This window comes from Cupressus sempervirens, chromosome 10, assembly GCF_028749045.1.
Source record: "Cupressus sempervirens isolate cs-2001-9-10 chromosome 10, ASM2874904v1, whole genome shotgun sequence".
Classification (NCBI taxonomy): domain Eukaryota; kingdom Viridiplantae; phylum Streptophyta; class Pinopsida; order Cupressales; family Cupressaceae; genus Cupressus; species Cupressus sempervirens.
The window spans coordinates 442,928,098-442,948,670 of record NC_143127.1 but is presented as its reverse complement, the minus strand read 5'-3'; the positions used below and the strand labels follow the sequence as shown (position 1 = coordinate 442,948,670).

General features: G+C 35.9%; 1 protein-coding gene across 1 annotated transcript; it reads left to right on the top strand.

Moving 5' to 3' along the window:
• Positions 1-540: 540 nt before the first annotated feature.
• LOC149534619 (multiple organellar RNA editing factor 8, chloroplastic/mitochondrial-like) lies at positions 541-20,343 on the top strand. Its single transcript, XM_089805570.1, has 5 exons — positions 541-971; positions 17,404-17,501; positions 17,594-17,659; positions 19,571-19,768; positions 19,894-20,343. The coding sequence occupies exons 1-5, from the start codon at positions 613-615 to the stop codon at positions 19,899-19,901; spliced, it is 729 nt and encodes a 242-aa protein (XP_089661696.1). The 5' UTR covers positions 541-612; the 3' UTR covers positions 19,902-20,343.
• The last annotated feature ends 230 nt before the right edge of the window (positions 20,344-20,573 follow it).

The following is a 20,573-nucleotide window of genomic DNA, read 5'->3' as shown; positions in this document are numbered from 1 at the left end:
TGTTGGTGAAACGAAGGAAACGTTCTGTGCACATGCTACTTCAAACCAATGAATATTAATATATAAACTAAATTAAAAAAAAAAAAAATTTAGAATGTCATTGGCCATTCCTACAAGCTGATTGTGTAGAGAAATAAATATCAGATTTATTAAAAGGAACATTCTCGATAGAATTTGCTAGTCACCATAACTTCTTTTACACATGTTAAGTCGGTCAGTACGTGAGAAATGACAATATGATAAATACAATTCAATAATGTTAACATTCTAGAGTTTGAATTTTTTTCTAATTTTTATGTTTCAAAATAAATTTTACCCCTAGCAAAATTGAAATTGACCAATCAAAAATTAAAATTAATGTTAAAAAATGAATTAAAAAAAAACAATTTTTTAAAAGTTTAGAAACTGACCAAGTTTGATTGGAAAAATTAATTGCAACTGCTAGCAAAAACTAATAATAATAATAAAAATATTTAAATAGAAATATTTATTTTAAAAATAGAAACTATATATTACAATCTTAAAAAAAAAGAAATATTCAAAGAAACCATATTTAAAGTTCGTTTACATGAAATTTGAAATTTTGCGTAGTTTCGGAAGGAAGTGGAAAAAATGCTGCGAAACAGAGCTTTGGTTTATTCAAGGAGGGCGCTCGCTCAGGCGATACAGGCCATACGAGGCGGGGTAGAGCCGACTGCAACTTTCCGTAGAGGACGTTTTTTGGGAGTAGCTTCGATTAGGCAACTTCCTTCTCAGCAAAAGCTTGGAAAGAGTGTTTTTCGCTCGTTTGCAACATCATCATTTACTGACCGTGTTCCCGACTTTAGCAAGAAGCCTCCCCAGGAGACCGTTTTGCAGGATGGGTGTGACTACGAGCACTGGTTCATCGTTGTCGAGCTTCCCCGGGAAAACATGACGAGAGACGAAATCATCGATCTCTATGTCAAGACTCTGGCCCAAGTTGTTGGAAGGTAAGCAACTTTCTCATTTCTCAGTTATTGTACAAGGTTTGTGACCGGTTTTTGCACTTGTATCTTCGCTTTTGAACCCATTTAATGTAGCTACTTAGGGTTTTGGATATGGGATCAGACGGTTTGAAATTTTGGTATGTAGAATTGTTAGGGGTTTTCGGTGGATTTTAGTGCATTCACGTTTTGTTAACTTTTGGATTACAAGGTTCAATGATCTCAAGCCAAAGTCATATGCAGTTAAAATATGGCTATTTACTGGTGTCCAGGGTTTTAGTGATATTAAAGTACTTCTTAGGGATATTAAAATACTTTTGCTTAATCATTATGCATTGGAGTTTACAGTTTAATGTTGTATGGGTCGTTTTCAGTGGGGTTTCAAGGCTATGGATTCTTTGGAAAATTTTGACGCAGATTACAAAACCTATGGATTTGGTAGTCTACGGTTAGAAACTTTCTGATGGGTCTTATATGATATTGTATGATCGTTAGTGCTTGGAATCTAGATTTTTGGTGTATCCGTGTGGGTTTGGAGGCCAGGGTTTAAAAAGGATTGTATTCCAAAAGTGAAAAATTGGGTTCTTTTGTCCAAGGTTTCAGGGATTAGTGTCAGGCTATCACGATATTGCATAATCATCAAGTTTAGGAGTCTAGGATTTTATATTATCAAAGTGGAGTTTAGTGTCTCTAAAAGAACTTTGGGTTCTGGGGTCTAGGGTTTTAGAGTTTAGAGTTGAGTGTTTATGCATTACCAAATTATGGGGTTTTGGAATCTACTGATCATAGGCATACAGTTTTAGCTTGACGCATTATACCAATGCCTTGGTTTTTGTGTCTAGGGTTTAAGGAAGTAAAAAAGAGTATTAATTGCTTCACAATTCCCTGAAGTTTTGGGGGATGTCCATGCAGGTATCAAATATTTGGGTTTTGGCTCCTTGGGTTTACAGGAAATTGAGACAGGAGATAGGACATGTTATGTTGATTGCATTTTCCGTGGAGATGCAGGGTTCTGTTGGAAACTGGGCCTCCTGTTTTTTTCAAAAGTGGAAAACCTTCTATAATAGGTGCTTATATATAGTTAAACATAGTGCGTCAAAAACCCAAAAGGGGGAGGATTATCATTCCAAATGCAGCATATTGTATTTACTAAATAATATTTCATCTACTTTAATTTTTCTTAAGTTATTCGATTTCAGGAGTGCACCCCAATCATGGGCCATCCTGGAATTTTTTAACCATTCTCGAGGCACTGTTTCCACATTCCTAGAGTTTCCTCACCCCAGATCTTTGGAAGAACACCATTTTATGCAATTTTCAATGATAGAAATAGAACTTGAGTCTTGGGGAGACAAATATAACAATACATCAAAGCAGATGCCTGACAATGTGTATGCTTCAACATTAAAACTGAAACATCAACTTTGAAGATTGAAAATGTAAGTAATAATGCCTAGAAACTTAGTGATTTGAGTTGTCTCATATTATACCTATTTAAAGTAATGCAGCTGCATATTTTTGAAATTCTTCAATCCATAGTGATATACAGGGAACTTAACTTCAGATACACTAGTTGACAATGTACTGCAAATGTAATAATTTGTTGTAATGTTTTCATGTCCCCAACATAAAGTAACCATACGAGCGTGACCAGAAAATCGTCTTTGCAAGACTTCACTATTTTCTGCAAATACCGGACATTGCAAATATCAAACCTAAGAAGTGAATCACTACTAATGAGTGTGAAGATGTGCTATAGAACATCTTCAAGTTGTGGTTCTTAAGAGCATGACTTTGGCATTGATATTGCCATGATGTATTGCTTAATAAATTTGGTGGGTGATTCTATCTTGCCGAGGGATCAATTGATATCATTTATTGCAAGGATTTGTTGATTAAATGCCAATGCTATGTTGAATCTCTCAAGAGTGACTTGTCTCATATGTAGAAGGCACACATTTGATAAATATTTCCATGACTTTATTTGGGGCCTGTCAAAGACTATGGTCAAGTTTAAATTATTACATGGTGTGAATATATGATGCCGTGAATTCTTTGAAACACACTTAACTCTCCAATTGATTATCGACTAGATGAATTCTTCCAATTATTAATTGGAAATAATAGACAATATCATTGGATGAGGCAAAATTCAACATTTTAGGAGTAGAGAGCCAAATCTCACCCATTATTTTTTGTTTGAGTGGGAACTTTGAAGTTAGTGGCTAAGTATAAATCATTATGTTTGAAGCTTTTTTGGGGATCAACCAATTACATGATAAGAAAGTCTAATTGATGTTTAGTTGGTAACCAAAAAGAGACAATTGACGAAGAGAAAAGGTGCAACCTGCCCTTTTAATTAATATAATTATATAATATCAAGTTGTGAAGGGGTGCATTATGAGGGATGTGCTTCTGTAACTTCATAAAAATTATCTTCTCTAAACTGTTCTTTCTTATTATCCTAAGATAGAGACATCAATGGTCTCCATTTCTTCAAGATTAACAACAACAGCATATTATACAATAATACAACCAATGTGAAGTGCTTTAATTCTGGTAATTAATCAACACAGAGCTTACACAAAGTGTATGTACATCATCCTGCAGCTACAGATGCACAAGCAGCACAAAATGCCCAAGCAACACAAAAAAATTGCTTCTTCTAAAATTTGTTTGCTTCCACTAGACACACCTTGGCATAAGGAATGGAATGATCAAGACAGTAAGAATAACAAGAGAGAGTCTGAAGGTTAATAAACATCAAGCCAAGAACAACAGAATCCTAAAATTGAGGATGTCAACACATGACAACCATAATAATATGAACAAAATAATCAACGATTTGCTGACAAGATACCACGATAGAAATAAAACAAACCAAAAAAGAATATTAACGATACCGAAGGAGAACAAACCGGCACACAACCATTGCAAGACGATATCTCATGATACACTTGGTGCAACTTGCTATGAATAACCGCTACGATATCTCGAGGAGGATGTATGCCATGGTCAAGCTGACTCATGAATAGGACAGAGTACCTCAATGTCATGAAGTGGCAATTGAGAGCCAACGACAGCATGAAAATCATCGGTTTCCGTGTGGTCACAGATGGCTGCCTTGGATGGGACGTCCAAAACCTGATGCTGTCTCACACAGAATCAAGAATCACTTGCGTATGCCACTGAAGGGTTGAGTTGAATACCAAAAGCTTGCCATTTTGGAAGCACACATGACAACATGGTGTAACAGATGCCATAAATTCAAGAGTAATTGACATAAAAGATATAAACAAAATCACTGCTCAGAAATAATAGACGACGAGTGTAGAAGTCCAAAATAGAACACACTCAAGCATATGAATGTGAAGTGACTCAACAACACAGTCGACGACACTAGAAGCCATTCTCCTGAGAGATGGTAGTTCTTAAAATACCACCCCCGTTTCCTTCAGCGTTTCATCGCAACTCCCAAGTTGGATGCAAATGATGATCAATACGAAACTTATAATCTTTGCCATGAAAGTTTCGCTGAATTCTGACAATTATGTAGCAGTGTGTTCGGCCAGCAGCTTCATGGATCCCTACCTAGCAATTTAGCCTCCTTTCGATGGTAAATAAAACTCCTAAGCTCTGCATTCGTTCAGAATGATCAAATGTGCACACTGGTCTTTGTATTGCAATAGAACACATGCTTTCATCATCTCTTCCTGTGAGGCAATTTGTAGCCTCGGGGGAATTTCTTCTACCATTGCTATTTTCTGTGAAATTTTCTCACCCACCTATTCTATAACCCACACTCGGGTCTTGTACTTGATTGTAGAAGGCCTGTAAGTGGCGGCAACCATTCTGCCAATGGAGTGCTTGAAGGTGATCAGGGATCAAGCTCGACCATGTCAGTGCCCACAAGATTGATCCAGAGCCCTCATTGATGCTGGCGCCATTACCATCACTACACAAAGCAGTGCAAAGAAATTGCAATTCTCTATGGATAGAAGCTTTCTTTACTTTCATAGGGCTGGAACTATTAGATGCAATTCAATCCCAATATACAGACAGTAAGACCCGACGTCCTCCAAAATGCACAGAAATACAAATAGCCGGATCTTTAAAGTATCTTATGCTGAAGATTTTCACACCTAGCCTAATCTCACCAAAATGTGCAGAAATACAAATGGGAGTCATATTCTGAAGCTGCTCCGTTCATGCCAAAATCTGAGTACTGTTATCTAACTTAACTCTGATACCACATTGATGTTTAGCCCAGAAATAAACATAAACAGCAATAAAGAAGATCAAAATAGGTACAAAAGACAAAACATTTATCATGGGAAAAGCCTTCAAGTTGAAGGGAAAACCCAGCCCCACCAGAAAAATATCTGTTTTACTGATAATGAAATGTTCGAGTCCAATGCTTTCACTTGATACAGTGTATCTAGTATCTACACACAAAGTAATCATACATATATATAAAATTGAGAGACTCTTATATATATATATATATATATATATATATATATATATATATATATATATATATATATATATATATATATATATATATATAATTGAGAGACTCTTCACACCACAACCTATGGTCTCTTCAATTTCCAAAAACAAGTCTTTTCATATTTCCAAATGCGTTACTCTTCCATGACATATGTCCCTTCATATAATATTATCTTAAATATTATCATAAATATCCTTTCCAGCTGTAAATACAATACATATGCATTATCTCAATTTTAACATATAGCAAAATCAGAGATAAAGATCTCTATCGCAGCTACAATCTTCAACACCAAGTACTCTATTGCTGCTACAGACAAATCAGCAGGGAGCAACAATTTATTCGATGGAAAACAAAGTTTCATGTATCACAGCTTAATGTAACAGATAGTGGAGTTTAGCCCAGTTGGCTAATTGGCAATTTGACAAGCAGGGAGCAACAATTCATTCCATGGAAAAACAAAGTTTCATGTATCACAGTTTAACAAAACAAACAGTGGAGTTTAGCCCAGTTGGCTAATTGGCAATTTGATGCAGATTGATGGCAGCAATATTTTTAATAAAACTCGAATTCCATATATTTATCAGAACTTCTACTCAGACCAATGAGTTATGAAGCTAGAGAAAACACGACACAGTCAAGACTGCTGATTAGATTAGTTAGTGATAAAGTTTTGTCTAGGAATCTTCACAAACAGAAATAAGGAAGAATAAAGTAGATACAAAAGACACTAGACATTTATCCTAGGAAAACCCTTTAGTTTGAAGTGAAAAACCCAACCACACCAGGAAAATATCTCCTTTATCGATAAAAAATGTTCAACTACATCTTTCAACTTAATACCTATTGTATCTACACACAAAGTAATCATGCATATATATAGAATTGAGAGACTCTTCACATCAAAACAGAAGGTCTCTTCAATTTCCAAAAACAAGTCTTTTCATATTTCCGAACGCATGAGTATTTGTATGACACATATCTCTTTATATAATATTATCTCAAATCTGTAAACACAATACATAGGTATTATCTCAATTTCAACATATAGCAAATTCAGTGATAAAGATCTCTATCGCAGCTAGAATCTTCAACAGCTAAATAATTCCGGCAGGTAACATCTGCTAAAAATTAGGACCTGACATAAAGAACTAATTAATTAATAATATTAATATTTTATAATTATATCGATATAAAATGGTTTGTGTTTTATTGATATATCAAGCTTGTGTGTGTGTGGTATGGCCAAATTCAGCTGGATTGAATCCAGAAATTGCTGTACTGTCAAGCCTACCTGTATCCAAAAGCGGAGACCTGTGCAACAAATTGGTGTATCGCTTATGCGGTGATCTAAGTCACTAATTTTCCTAGCTTTCCCACTAGTTATATAGGGAGCTCTCTGATTTTTGATGTACATTATGGGGAGATAAATGGAAATGCCAGCTGAATTATAGTGATGTTTTGAGATGTTCAAACTTCGCCTATGTATATCTCTATGACAGGGAGATTATAGGAGTACTAAGGTTTAGTTACAAGTTTCTCACTAACTAGTTTTGTAGGCTTTTGGCACGTGGGGTATAGAGGGTTTTTGAATTTGAGATTTAGAAGTTTTGTATACGGTTCTTACTTTAGGATTATGTAAGGTCCCTCCATGTACTTATTAGATATGTATCTCTCTATTAAAACTGTTGTAGGAGATTAGAATAGATATGAAATAATATTTTTATGGTTTAGATGTCCTAATAAGAACTGAAATCCAAATACATTCATGTTTTGATTCACGTAACTATCTAGATAAGTTTTGAATATATGTATGTGATTTTCTTGAGCTATTGATGTGTGCAATGAGTGTGTAGGATATTTTAGCTGAGAAACCCAACGAAGGAACATAACTGATCCCTATGTGCCATTCATGGAAACCATGTTGCTCGTATCTTAATTGTATTGTGAAGATGTATGAATGTATCTTTCCGTGATCAGTAAATGATAATGTTCGTAATTGTGTTCTGTTAGTGTCACTTGACACTCGTGAATTACATATGCATTCCAGCATGCTAGCTAGGGTTAGCTATGTAACCTTTGGACCTAAGTCGGATTAAGTTAGTGTCTTTTTGCTAATTTGGTTCTTAATCGAGTTTAGTCACACCTAATCCGGATTAGTGCTTAATCTGCATTTTTAGAGTTGTTAGAGGGTCCTAATTATTTCCTAGCTTTTGTTTGGTTCCAAACCTATTCCTAAGGCTTTAAAATATGAAATATTTATACCCAAAGGGTATGGGTATGGGTTGGGGGCATTTTCCAACCTCTAAGCCCCTTTTATTGACTTTTGAGGTCACTCAAAAAGTCTATTTTTGCCTTTGTGCGATAATTGCAACTAGCTACCATGAGTTGCCTCACCCCACCTCCACTTAGTGGTTGACCATAGTATGGGTTGAGTTAGGAACTTCTAGATTTGTAGGTGGGTGGGAGAAGTTATTGCTCTTTTTGGTGGTTGAGTTGGAGGTTTATTTAGAGGCCCTTCTTGGAGTAGTTTAGGTGGTTACCCAATCTCTACATTTAGAGAGGAGTCTTGGAAGATTGAAGCAAGGAAGGGAAAAGCTCTACCCAAACTTGTTCATTTGCCATTACCTCTTTGTGCAGGTAGGAATTCTCATCTCCCTTGTTCAGATTTTCATGTTTGTTTCATGCTTATGCTACCTTGTTGTTGTTTGAATGCTTGTATGTATGTGGGTATGTTGGGAAGGATTGAAAACCATGTTCTTGAATGCTTTTCTTCCATGTTTTTGTTTGAATTTCGAAGTTTTCTTGTATGGGTGTTTTGGCATTACTCACCCTTGGAGAGGGCAGAAGTGGCCAATTTGGGGAAAGGTTCTTTTAGTTGGACTCCAACAGTGTAGAGTCTCTTCTCAGGACGAGAAGATGGAGAGAGGGTAGGGTGTTATGGGCCCCTACCTGTCAGCACAAACCACGTATGAGTTTTGACATGTAAGAATGGAAGAACGAAAGTTCTTGATTTATAGCACCGATTGGGCACTTGGTTTGGTGTTGTGTCTGACATCTCCTGTTGGAAAAATCCACCTTTCCTTAGTTTTGATTCATTGTGAATCCTGCTTTGAAAATTTAGTATGAATATGCACGTTTAATTTTGTCTCTTGGTTATGCTTGGTTGTCACCCGATCAAATTCTGTTCCCTCCACGATCTTAGCATTGTATTGCAGAAAATGATATGGATCCCTTGATAAGGGTCATGAAGGAAATTCGATTAAATTGTTGAAAATTCGGGATTGAAATCCTATAAAAATGTTATTTATCACTTTGTTGTAATGGCAATGATGCCGGGTTTTCTTCCTGATTCTTTCCCAGTTGAGCCTTTGAATCAGGTTGTCAATAAAAATAGTATTGAAGTGATATCGTTCTTATGAGATGTTCGTATTTTCAATTTTGTTGCATTGTGTACTTGACGTTAGGTGTGATGACATTTTTAACTTACGGCTGCATTCCCATGTTTGGTAATCATACTTATTTAGTTTAAATTAATTTGATGGAATGACATATCCCGTTATACAAGTCAAGATTCAAGGAATGTTAAAGAAAATTCGATGCTTGATTTGGGCTTTATTGCATTTCTGTAATACTTAGGAAGGCAAGTTATCCTATGTCTTTGATTAAAACATAACTTTTGAACTGAATGAACAAAATCAACATTAGAAAGAAACTCAATAATATTGCCTTGGGTATATTAGTCATAGTGGCTTAAATCTATGAGAAAAGAAAAGAAAAGTATATATATGTTCCTTGGTCAAAGATGAAATTACTTTAGAAATTTAACACTTAGAGAAAATATGGACAAAAAAAAAAAGGTTCCAAGAGAGCTATAACTCTCTGGTTTTTGTATGGAGAACTAATTTCATCCTCCTTTTAGTCACAGAGAATCTTTAAAAGATTCCCCCTTTATATCCTTGTTGAATAACATAAATAAATTAGTAAACCTACTTTCATCATCAAATAAATAAAATAAATAAATAAATAAATAAATCTATGTAAAAGCATGAGCTAATATCTACTTTCTACCAATAAAACTTTATGCTTTTATATCCTCCTTACCTTGGCGCAGCTTTTTGGGGAAGGCTTGAAACTAAGTCAATATAATTAAGATGGGGTGACATCACCCCATCCTCTTCTTCCTTCGCCTGACACGCTGATCTCATTCTTAGATGGGATGGCTGAAACAAATTTGTTATTTTATAGTAACCTAGCCCTTTTTCCTTCTCAGCGCCTAAATTCTTGGTCCTTGCTTGGCACGTGGGAGGGGGGTAGACCTGCGAGTTGCAGTCTTGGGCCACGAGTTTTGTCTTGGGCAGGGTGTGGTAAAGGTTTAGGGTGGATGGGATAGATGTGTAGGGGTATGGTTAGGGATAGTTAGAGTTAGGAGTTAGTAGAGTAGCATGTAGTATTAATGTTAGATAAGTTTTAGTTGTTAGGAAGTGTTTGTTATCAATTAGTTTTTAGTTTATGTTAAAATTGTTTTATTATTATGTTTTAGTTTAGTAAGTAAGTAAGTTATTAAGGTTAGAGTACTAGTGTATTAAAGATGTTAGAAATTAGTTAGTTGTGTTAATTGTTTTTATTATTTAGTTAAACTTAAAGTTTTAAAGAATGATTGCCTTGTATGTTTGGCATGTATTGTAAGTTTGAAGTAAAAAGGTAATTAGTTTAAAATAAAGATGATTGTTTGTGTTAGTAAAGTTTAGTTATTTTATGTTAGAGGTTAAATTAGTTAGTTAGTATTTTTTTTAATTTCAATGATTGAATAGTTAGATTTGGATTTATTTAAATGGTTCTTAGAGTTGTATAATGATTTTATTAATAATTGCTTAATTAAAGTTATAATGGTTAAGTTAATATTCTGTTAAGTTAGTTATATTTTATGTTATTAGTCTTTGGTTGGAATTTAAAATCATGTGATGATTAAAGTATTGAGATATTTTTCTTTTGAATTTTAAACCTAAAAGGTGGTTAGTGGATCGGGAAGTAATATAACTCAAGTTGCCTAGGTAATGAAATATGATGGGTCGGGATATGATAGAAGATGAGTTAGATGTTGTCAATAGTTTAATGATAAAATTAAGTTGAACATAGTAAATCTGTTGTTGCAATTCAACTCTTAAACCTTAGTGAACTTTATTATTATTAAATTAAAAAAAAAATTTACTTGTGTTTTGCCCACGTATTTTGGGCGTCACAGATTAATTACCCAATAAGGCTATTACTTATGAGATCCTTCATCAGAATAGCATCAAATCATACTTGCAACGATTTTTCGGGCTGTCAAGAAGGTTGTAGTCTTGCCAAAAATGCATATCAGGGATCGATGGTGCACAAAGGCATCTACATTAGGAGTCTTGCGTGGAGGCATTGATGATTTACCCCCATTGTGAAGCTCTTTCGTGCTTTAGGGCTACCGAGCAGCTTCTTGGAAAGAACATTGACATCATGTTATTGGCTCTACTTGCCCGTGCCTGCTATAAGTGTACCATTGGCAGATGAAATGAACAATTCCTCTTTGCATTGACATATTGGGTTTCCACACCACAATGTTAGGCCCAAGCGACTTCCTTAGAGTCAAATGTGGGTGTCCTCAAAATCTTGTTTTCTGGTGTGTCCTATTTCCTTTGCTCTTTGGCCACTACTTGGTTTGTGCTGGGTATGGTTGTTTATTGGGTTTTACAACCAATGATAGCTAAGGGAAAGTTCATAGCTTTCCTGTCATTCCAGAATAGGCTCCTAGTTCATGTATTTGTACACCAACTGGCGATTTGAACTCTCCGCCATCTGTTAAGGTTCCCTGCTCAGTTATCGGGTTTTGCTGTTTAGGCTTGGGTCCTGGAACTGGTATAGTTTTGGTACTGGTTCTTCCTGGGTATTATGGGTTCTTTGTGGGTCCTTCTGTAAAGGACCTAGAGTGAACCTAGGCACCCAAGATGTACTCCAGGGCAGTAGGTCAGTTTATGTATGTATTTCTGATTTGTTCATTAGCATGTTCTTTCTATCAGCTTTAAATACTCTCTTGCAACAGCTTGGTAATATTATTCAATTTAAAATTGTTTTTATGTAATGCCCTTAGTTTATGACAGTAGTGAACAACAATCTACTTCAATTCATTTGAAGGTCAGGGCTTGACTTTATTTTATTTGTAGATCTAAGGACATGACTGTTGATAGATTTGTAAAATCCAGCCAATAGTTATGTTTGTTGATCATGTTCAAATTGATGTCAAATGCTAATGCATTTAACTTGAACTTATATCAGTAATACAATTATTTTATTTATAACTTTGTTGGCCATTATTGATTTATGAGTACCACTTTTCTTTTATATTTGTAACTTCAATGTTTTAACATACATGCATGCATACATATACAGACGAACTTGAACCCACAAGGGAGAAAAAAATTGCTGTACCCACGTACCTGAACCCCATACCCGTACCCGAACTAGAACCTGTATCGGCAACTTAGTATGAAACTAAGCACAAAGCATGTTATTTAAACATTATAGAACCTTAACATGCACCATTTGAATGCCATCTAGGAAATAGTAACTGATTTTAGTACTCATTTGTTAATATGCATATCAATATGTGAACAAAAATATTTAAATATAAGTTTAGCAGTGAACAATATCATAAAAATTTGGAAATTTAAATATGCCCAAAGGCTAGAGCGCTGCCACAAAATTTCATCATTATGTTCAAGTTCAACATAGAAAACAAATTATAGAAAAATGAAGCAGATTGCTGCTCTTGTTTTGCCTTTGCCACCATGGCATCAAAATCAAAGTCCTCACTATCATGCTCCACAAGAAGCGTAGTCTCATCCAATGGAATCCAAACCAATCTTGGTACTGTCTCATCCTCATTTATGTGGGCCAGATCCTCAAGCTCAACATACCACCACAAAGCTAGAGTTTGCCTATATTCTGGAGTCTAACAATCCGTAAGTCAAAGCGAATGATGCATTGCCACTAGCTTCTCCGCTTGTTTAGAGGTAAGTTTGTTCCACTTGACGAACTGGATAAATGAATATGTGGACCAATTACTCTTTGTAGTTGAGGAACTAGCAACTTGTGTAAGGAGGTGAGTGGCAAGTGCTTTTAACTCTGGTGTATCTCTCCCATGTCAGGTTTGCCATCCAATAGGATCTCTTTGTGCCAAAATCGCCCTATCCAACCTCGCTTGTGGGCTTACCCAAGTTTGAGCCACGAAGGTTGGTGAAGTCAAGGAACTGTGCATGAAGAGTAGAGGCCTCTTGAGCTGAATACATCTTATCAATAGTGTGAAGCTATCCAATACCTTAGGATCATCACATAGAAGGCCCCTTCCACCCAACTTTTCATATCTTTTGGGATGTAGAGCAAGGTTTCCATATGAAGTAGGGTATTCATTATGTTCCACTTCCATGTCATAATAGGCTTAATATGCTTCTCATAAAACCCCAATGTAGGATCCTTGGGTGCAACAATTTTCTTCATCTTACCCAACATGTTGACAAAAGTCTCATATATCTCTACCAAACTAGGAGTGTTAATATCAACATATCTAATGACATCTACAATGGGTGCTATAAAAGAGCAAATATATTTGCCAGATGCAAACAAAAACTAAAATCAGAATTAAGAATTAATTTTTTTAAGTTATCATTGTGGACCACCAACTCTCATCAAGGATCCTTTGCTTCACCTCTTTTCCTTCAGAGGACTTAGAATTGCACTATTGTCCTCACTTTGGATTCACCATTGTCAATTGGAGGGCCTCATACACCTCAATCATCCTCTCCATCAAGATGAGGTATGTGCAATACCTATAGATACAATTATAAATTAAAATAAAGTTAAACATTAAAGATTAAAAACATCACATGTAAGTTTGTAACAATTATAAATCAAGAGAAACTTAAAACAAAGTAAACTATAATTAAAATTGACATACCTTGTCTCGACTGGTTTGAGGAACTCCTTCTCTACCTGAATAGAGCAAGAGAAGTGTGGTGGTTGCATATAAACATTTGCACTTCTCTAGCTTCTAACACTGCCTGTTTCATCTATTCAATTTTTCATATGCCCTTTAATGCATTGTTCAATTAATGAACACTACAAAGGGTCCAAAAGATGTGCCTATAAGACCCTCTATCATCAAATTGGCTGATTTGCACACACGTGCAAAATCTGGGATAACTTGTACTACACTAGTTGGTCCAAGCTCCTCTGTGACATCTCACAAAATGGTGGGCTAGATATCTGCATCCTTCTTTCTTTAGCAGTCTATGACTTTCAAAAAATAAGAGCCAGTAGGGGATGTGATAGTGATATTGATGAGTGGTCGATGTCTAACATCGGTCTACCCATCCACCACAATAGAGCAGCCCGTCCTAACTCAAGTATGTTTTTTATCCTCAAACAAAAAAGCAACCTTAGAGTACTCATCATCTAGGAGGCGGTTCGTAGCTTATGCTCACCGGGGTTACAAATGAGAGATTCATACTCAATATATCTTTCACCATTTGTTTAAAATAAGTAGAATGGGCTGCATGATATGTGATACCATTAGCAACAAATAATATACCAATGGATACCTAACACTTTTTCTTTGCTTGTGCATTAAACAAACTTTCCACCGGGCCCTTCTCACCAATATTCATCTTTCTCTTCCCTCTAGACTCAGTAGGGCTGCCACTAGTACCAACGGCGGATGACATATGCCTAGATGATTGTGATTGAATAGATGGTAATGTCATTGTAAAATTTTGCCCCCTCCATTTTAGCCTCTTAAGTGCAATCTTTGACATTGTAATCTTTGCTCATCAGTCAAGTTAGGACAAGCTTTGACTTCATGGCATGCAACACCTAAAAAGTTTGACTCTTCACCCTTGTATAGCTGCCCCTAAAATCATCAAGACAAACATGACAATTCTACACCTTAGTCCCTCTTGCATTCTTTCTATCTTTTGGCCTAATCGTGACAAATAGGAGAAGAGGTTTTTTTCCTATTGAAAGGACCCTTTGCAAAATCCTTCATGATGGTGGAAGAGCATTTAAATAAATTAGTTTTAGGATCAGCTCCTTTCCTAGTCCCACTACTAGCAATATCAACCCCAATCACATTTTCCTCCTTATCACCACTACTACTAGTACTTCTATTGCTGCACATTATGCTTTCTTTTGAGATATAAATATGCAATGAAAAGATGAGCTGAAACAATGGAAAAACTAAATAAAAAAATCAGACTTCTCAAGCTGCAAATCTATTTAAAAAATGGAAAATGAAACCTTAAAGAGTTTCATACTTGGTGCACAATAGAGGATGCTCAAATCCCTCCTCAAGCTCTTGGAAGCAAAAATGTCACCTCTTCTTGCAAAATGAAAACCCCAGCCAGCTTCAACACACTCCAACTTCATAGACAAAACCAAACAAATGTCAAAACAACCATAATGTGGTTGTTTTTGACCTTTCAGGGCATTTAGAGGGGCGGGGCCCATTGGACGACCAAGTTAGGATTAAAAAACATGTTTTTTTTGTTTGAGCTTAATACAAAATGGGGAACGGTCGGCGGGATGTTCCATACCCATCCCCTTGGCCTAGGATGCCTCCTGTGTTGTTTTGCAAAATGGGGATGGCGGGGAGATGTCCCATACCAGTCCCCCATCTCAAAAACTTGGGGTTTTTGGGTGGGGACTTGTCCTCGGGGAATGTAGTAAGTTTGAGACGAGGAAGGCTTATAAGACATTCATTCAAATATGCTTTTCTGTTTATTGTTAGCAATATACATGAAAAAAAAGTCATGGATAAGAGTCATGGTAGCGATAATTTCAGTATGAAAATACTTTGTTGCGAAGAACTCCACAAAACAAAACCAACTAAAGAATAGCCCCAATAATGTGTAAGGTAGTCATGAGAACAGGCCAAGCTTTCCCATGACCTGTATTTCTTGGTTGAGATGAGGGGCAATGCTCCATGGATATTTACGAAACAGGGCATCAGAATATGAAGCCAACAAGTCAGAGTTGGATAATTATAAATGGGCTACAGTGGTTGTTATAAATTTTTTCTAGGCCTCAATGTTATAGATGTTGTCTCACCTTCACAATACTTGAACCATATACTGCTTGTTTACCATCAAAATATTGAAGACACTTGTATTCTTTACAACATCGATCTAAATCCTGTAGATTTTCAGTGTTCAAGGGTTTTTGTATTTGTATATTTGCCAATAAGTTTGACAAGAGGACTCTCTGCATTTGGTCTTCCGAATCTGACTTTGTTTGGTCTTAAGTTTGGTCTTCCGAATCTGACTTTGTTCTGTATAAGTTAATAGTTTCCATTTAGACTACAAGATCTTATTCTTGCCAATAAGTTGTGTTTGGCTTTTATCAAGTGATTGTTAGGCACGTGAATTACAATTTAATTTACATTCACCTTTAGTCATTATTTACTATGAATTTATGTTGCCAATTTGAATACGGTTTTGGAATTCCACTATTTGAGCAATATACTTGGAAAAAAAGTTAAAACCATTAAAGTAGTGACTACTCATGGATAAGAGTCATGATAATGATGATTTCGGTATGAAAATACTATGTTGTGAAGAACTCCAGAAAACAAAACTGACTAAAGAATACTTCACTATGGAAGCCTTACTAATATATTAGGTTGTCATGAGAACAGGCTAAGCTTTCCCATGATCTGTATTTTGTGATTGACAGAGATGAGGGACAATGCCCAGTGGGTATTTGCGAAACAGGGATTCATCATAGCATCATCATATGAAGTTAAGAAGTCAGAGTTGGATTATCATACATCAGATTGCTTACTAATGGGTATTTGCGTTAGAAACCACATGGGCTACAATGGGTTGTGTTATAATTTTTTGTAGGCCTCAGTGTTATAGATGGTGGCTTGCCTTCACAATACCTGAACCAACAAATATTGAAGACAGTTGTATTGTTTGGAACATCTATCTAAATCCTGTAGTTTCTCAGCGTTCAAGGGTTTTTGTGTTTGCATATTTGGTGAATAAGTTGACAAGTGGACTCACTGCATTTGCTCTTCCAGTATCTGACTGTTTGTTCTTTATAAGTTTATAGTTCCCGACTGGACTACAGGATCTTATTCTTGCTTATAAGTTATGTTTGATTTTTATCAAGTGATTGTTAGACATGTCAAGTACAAATTAATTTACATTCATGTTTAGTTATTATTTAGTATGACCTTTTGTTGCCAGTTTGAATACAGTTTTGGAACTCCACAATGTAATTTCCCCCAAGGGAGTATGCTAGGACTGGGTGCAGTTGTTTATAGCATAGGATCCATAACATGACAGATGATATGTATAGGGTGAGAGAAGGCCACACCCATTTGGGCAACCCATATCCACCCAATCTATCTGTAGTGTGTGATCACAATGAGCCGTAAAGGAGGATGATGGGAAAACTATCAATCTATCTCACCATGCAGATTTTTATTTAGTTTCCTCTATTTGAACTTCTAAGATAATTACCAAATTGTGCTTCCATTTATTTCTACTTGCAGAATTGATCAGTCTGTCTGATCTCCATTGCAGAAAAAAAAAGATCCTGACATTTTCAGCAGTGCCAACATGTTTTAACTCAATTTTTTTTGAAATTGACATTACTTTAGTTGCAATTGGCTTAAGCCTTGCACCCAGCTGGAGTGAGTGCTAGTATATAGTTGGATTTTAATGTATTTTAGACATTAAGGTATATGGTATTGTATCAGGGGTTGAAACATGAGACATTCTAAGGTTTGTCCATTGCAAGAATTAGTATCTCCAGTTTCTTTTTGGCAGGCTTTGATTTTAATAGTTATGTTTTCATTCTGAGTGGGCACTTTCGGTCTTGTTTATTTTGCAGTGAGGAGGAAGCCAGGATGAAGATTTATTCTGTTTCTACAAAGCATTACTATGCATTTGGCTGCAACATATCAGAAGAGCTCTCTCAGAAGCTTAATCGTGTGTGTTTCTTGATGTTTGTTCTTTTTTTTTTACTTCTTTTTTTACAGTCATATCAGTACTTTTACTTGGGACCTTCTACTGCATTGCAGATGTTCCTAATGTTAGCTGGGTGCTACCAGACTCCTACATGGACTTGAAATCGAAGTCATATGGAGGTGAGGATTCTTACTACTCCTTGAGATGTATGCTTATAGCTAGTTTGCATTTTTCTTACATTCAAATATCATGTTGGATGTGCCCAAATCTGTCAATAGATTTGTGTGTGAATTTTTCATGCACTGACCATTGATCTGCCTTCTGACAATAGCTGACTGTAAGGTCAACTTTATATGTATATATTCACTGACCATTGATCTGCTTTCTCACAATAGCTACCTGTAAGGTTAATAATGGTCCCCATGGTAACAAGGGCAATAATGTCATAGGTGGTAAACAAGGTTAATGTCTCTAGGTGATTTTCAAGTTCAGTTGAGTCAATAATGGAAGAGATGAGCATTTTGCTCATGCAATTTGATGCCAAATTGGGTGCAGGGAAAATAGCTATGTTACCTAGAAATGCGTTTCCTGCCCTAAGTCTTGAGTTTCGAAAACCGTCCCCATTTCGGGGACTTGGGGATGGCCGGAAATGTTTCCAAGCTGTCCCCACCCAAGCAAAAAAATCGGAAACCCGTCTCCGAAAATTTGGAAGCGGTCAACGCATTTCCAGATGGTGTTGACTGTCCCCAGGACTCCGTAGCTGTTTCCTATCTGTCCTGGGGACTGCTTGAAGTTTCCAATTTCAAAATAAAATTCAACTTTAAAAAAACATGACTAGTGATATGCAATTTTTTATTGTTTTCCCCTGGGGTGTAATAGAGAAAATATTAGATCACACTCTACCTAGCTGTTGTTCATGATTAGTAAATATTTAGAAACATAACAGTAATCCGAGTTTAGAAACAAACAATAATCTTAGTATCTGCCCAGAAAATTTCACTATTAAATTGTTAATATACAATACTTTTATTGTTTTCCCAGGGGTACAATAGAGAAAACATTTCACACTCTACTCTACGTAGCTGTTATTCATGATTAGCTAAATATTTTATGCTAAAGTTTCATCTTTTGAAGCTGTTATAGTGTAATATCTTCAAATATGGATGCTAGGAAAAGATAACAAATATTATAAACTAGGGCACAAACATTCTGAATATTTATTGGCATTCAAATACGTCAATTACAGCTCAGATATTATGTCAGAATCAGATCTGAGTTTATCAACTAAAGACAGTTTTTAGATTATATTCTGAGTTTAGAAACATACAATAATCTTAATATCTGCCCTGGAAGTCTCAGTCTTGAAATACAACCTTCCTTACTATTTCTAAGATAAAATAGAGATGGATATGCAGATTTTGATACTCGACTTGCCCAGAAGTCTGCTGTCCAAAAAACATAAATATAGGGTTTACATATATCAAATATGCAAAGTCGTCCTTGAAATGATGGCCAAGTTATAATGGCCCAAAATGAAGGTTTCAAATCCTAGTGCAATTAATTACAAAGGTGCTGAAATGCAGCACCAAATTAAGTTGCTCAGGTCAGCTATAAAATCGGCTAGCTAAAAATGTCTTTCAACAATATATATATAGCCATCCCCTGCCGTCCCCTATTTCAGCCAAAAAAAAAACGGTCCCGGAAACCCGTTTCCTCGTCCCCCTGTCCCCCCGTCCTGGAAACTCGGGGTAACATAGGAAAATAGTGAGCATGGCAATTTTTTATTACATATTTTAAGAGTAACTGTTACTGTATTGTATTTACTTTGTTCCTTTGTTATATGGTGTGTGTGTGTGTCATGTTCGTCTTTTAATTTTTTCTTCAATTGTTAAGTTATGATTTTGGTTGTGTAATCTGGAGTGTGTTCAGGCTCTTACTGTTTTGAGTACATGTTAAGCTTTTGTCAGAAAACAATTTATCATTGAGTTGTGGCATGATCTGCTGCAACTTTCTGGCTCGACTTCTATTATTTATTATGTGATTTATATTAGTTTTTGATTGGTCTAAAACCATATTGCATATTTGATCAGGAGAGCCTTTTATCAATGGACAAGCTGTTCCATATGATCCAAAGTACCATGAAGAATGGGTGAGAAATAATGCACGTTGTAATGAGAGACGATCCAGTGATAGACCACGAAACTCTGACCGATCAAGGAACTTTGAGAGGCGGAGAGAAATGCGCCAGATGAATTACCAGCAGAATTTCAGCCCGCGCCCACCACAAAGTAAGTGATTAATTAAATCTTGACATGGATTGTGACATATATCAACGGTATCTAGAAGACCTGGCTTATAGTTTTTGTTGATGTTAAACCATGTGATAAAGATGACTTTGGTGATGCTAAAGCAGGTGACTAAAGATAACATCTTCAAATTGGCACTTTGCCCATGGGTTCATGTCAGGGATTTTAAAGGTCATGCCAACCATTTAGAATTGTCAAGGAGGGCATCTAAGCAGTGCATATAATGCTTTTTCCTACTTCGTTATTGGATAAGGGGATGTGTGTTATCTTTTTGAAAGATATAGTTGTAAGTTTAAACTGACTGGTCATTAGTCTTTGGTTTGCATTCCAAGTCTAAATATAAGGTTTTTACATTGGTTTGATTTCTTATGGATTAGTGTGTTGCCAGGGGACTAGTTATTCATGACAATTCCAAAGATCAGGACTTGTGCAAGCTTTTGTATACCCATAATTCTTTGTTAAAATTAGCAGATAATTCTTGCTTGAACTGAAAATATTGGCAAACTACTCTGTACTTGTATCAAAAAAATAATTCCACTGTTCTCTGTTGAGGGTAAGGTAGTTTCAGATAGAATGGGACTTGGTCCAATATAATATTTACTATTCATAATGTAGGGCGTGCTAAACTGCTTAGGGTATATACTAATATGGACAGTAGTATTGTTGATTGGTTTATTTAGTATCTATACTTTTTAATAATGCATTGTGTTTGGGATAAAAAGCAATAATTGCTAATTTGCTTAGTTTAGGATGGATTTCCATGAGCACAAAATTATGAGTTCCATTA

Excerpts from the sequence above, each read along its gene's own strand:
- LOC149534619 (XM_089805570.1), top strand. The coding sequence starts at position 613 with ATGCTGCGAAACAGAGCTTTGGTTTATTCAAGGAGGGCGCTCGCTCAG. Across the intron at positions 17,502-17,593 it reads GCTCTCTCAGAAGCTTAATC|ATGTTCCTAATGTTAGCTGG; the intron begins GTGTGTGTTTCT and ends ACTGCATTGCAG. Across the intron at positions 17,660-19,570 it reads GAAATCGAAGTCATATGGAG|GAGAGCCTTTTATCAATGGA; the intron begins GTGAGGATTCTT and ends ATATTTGATCAG.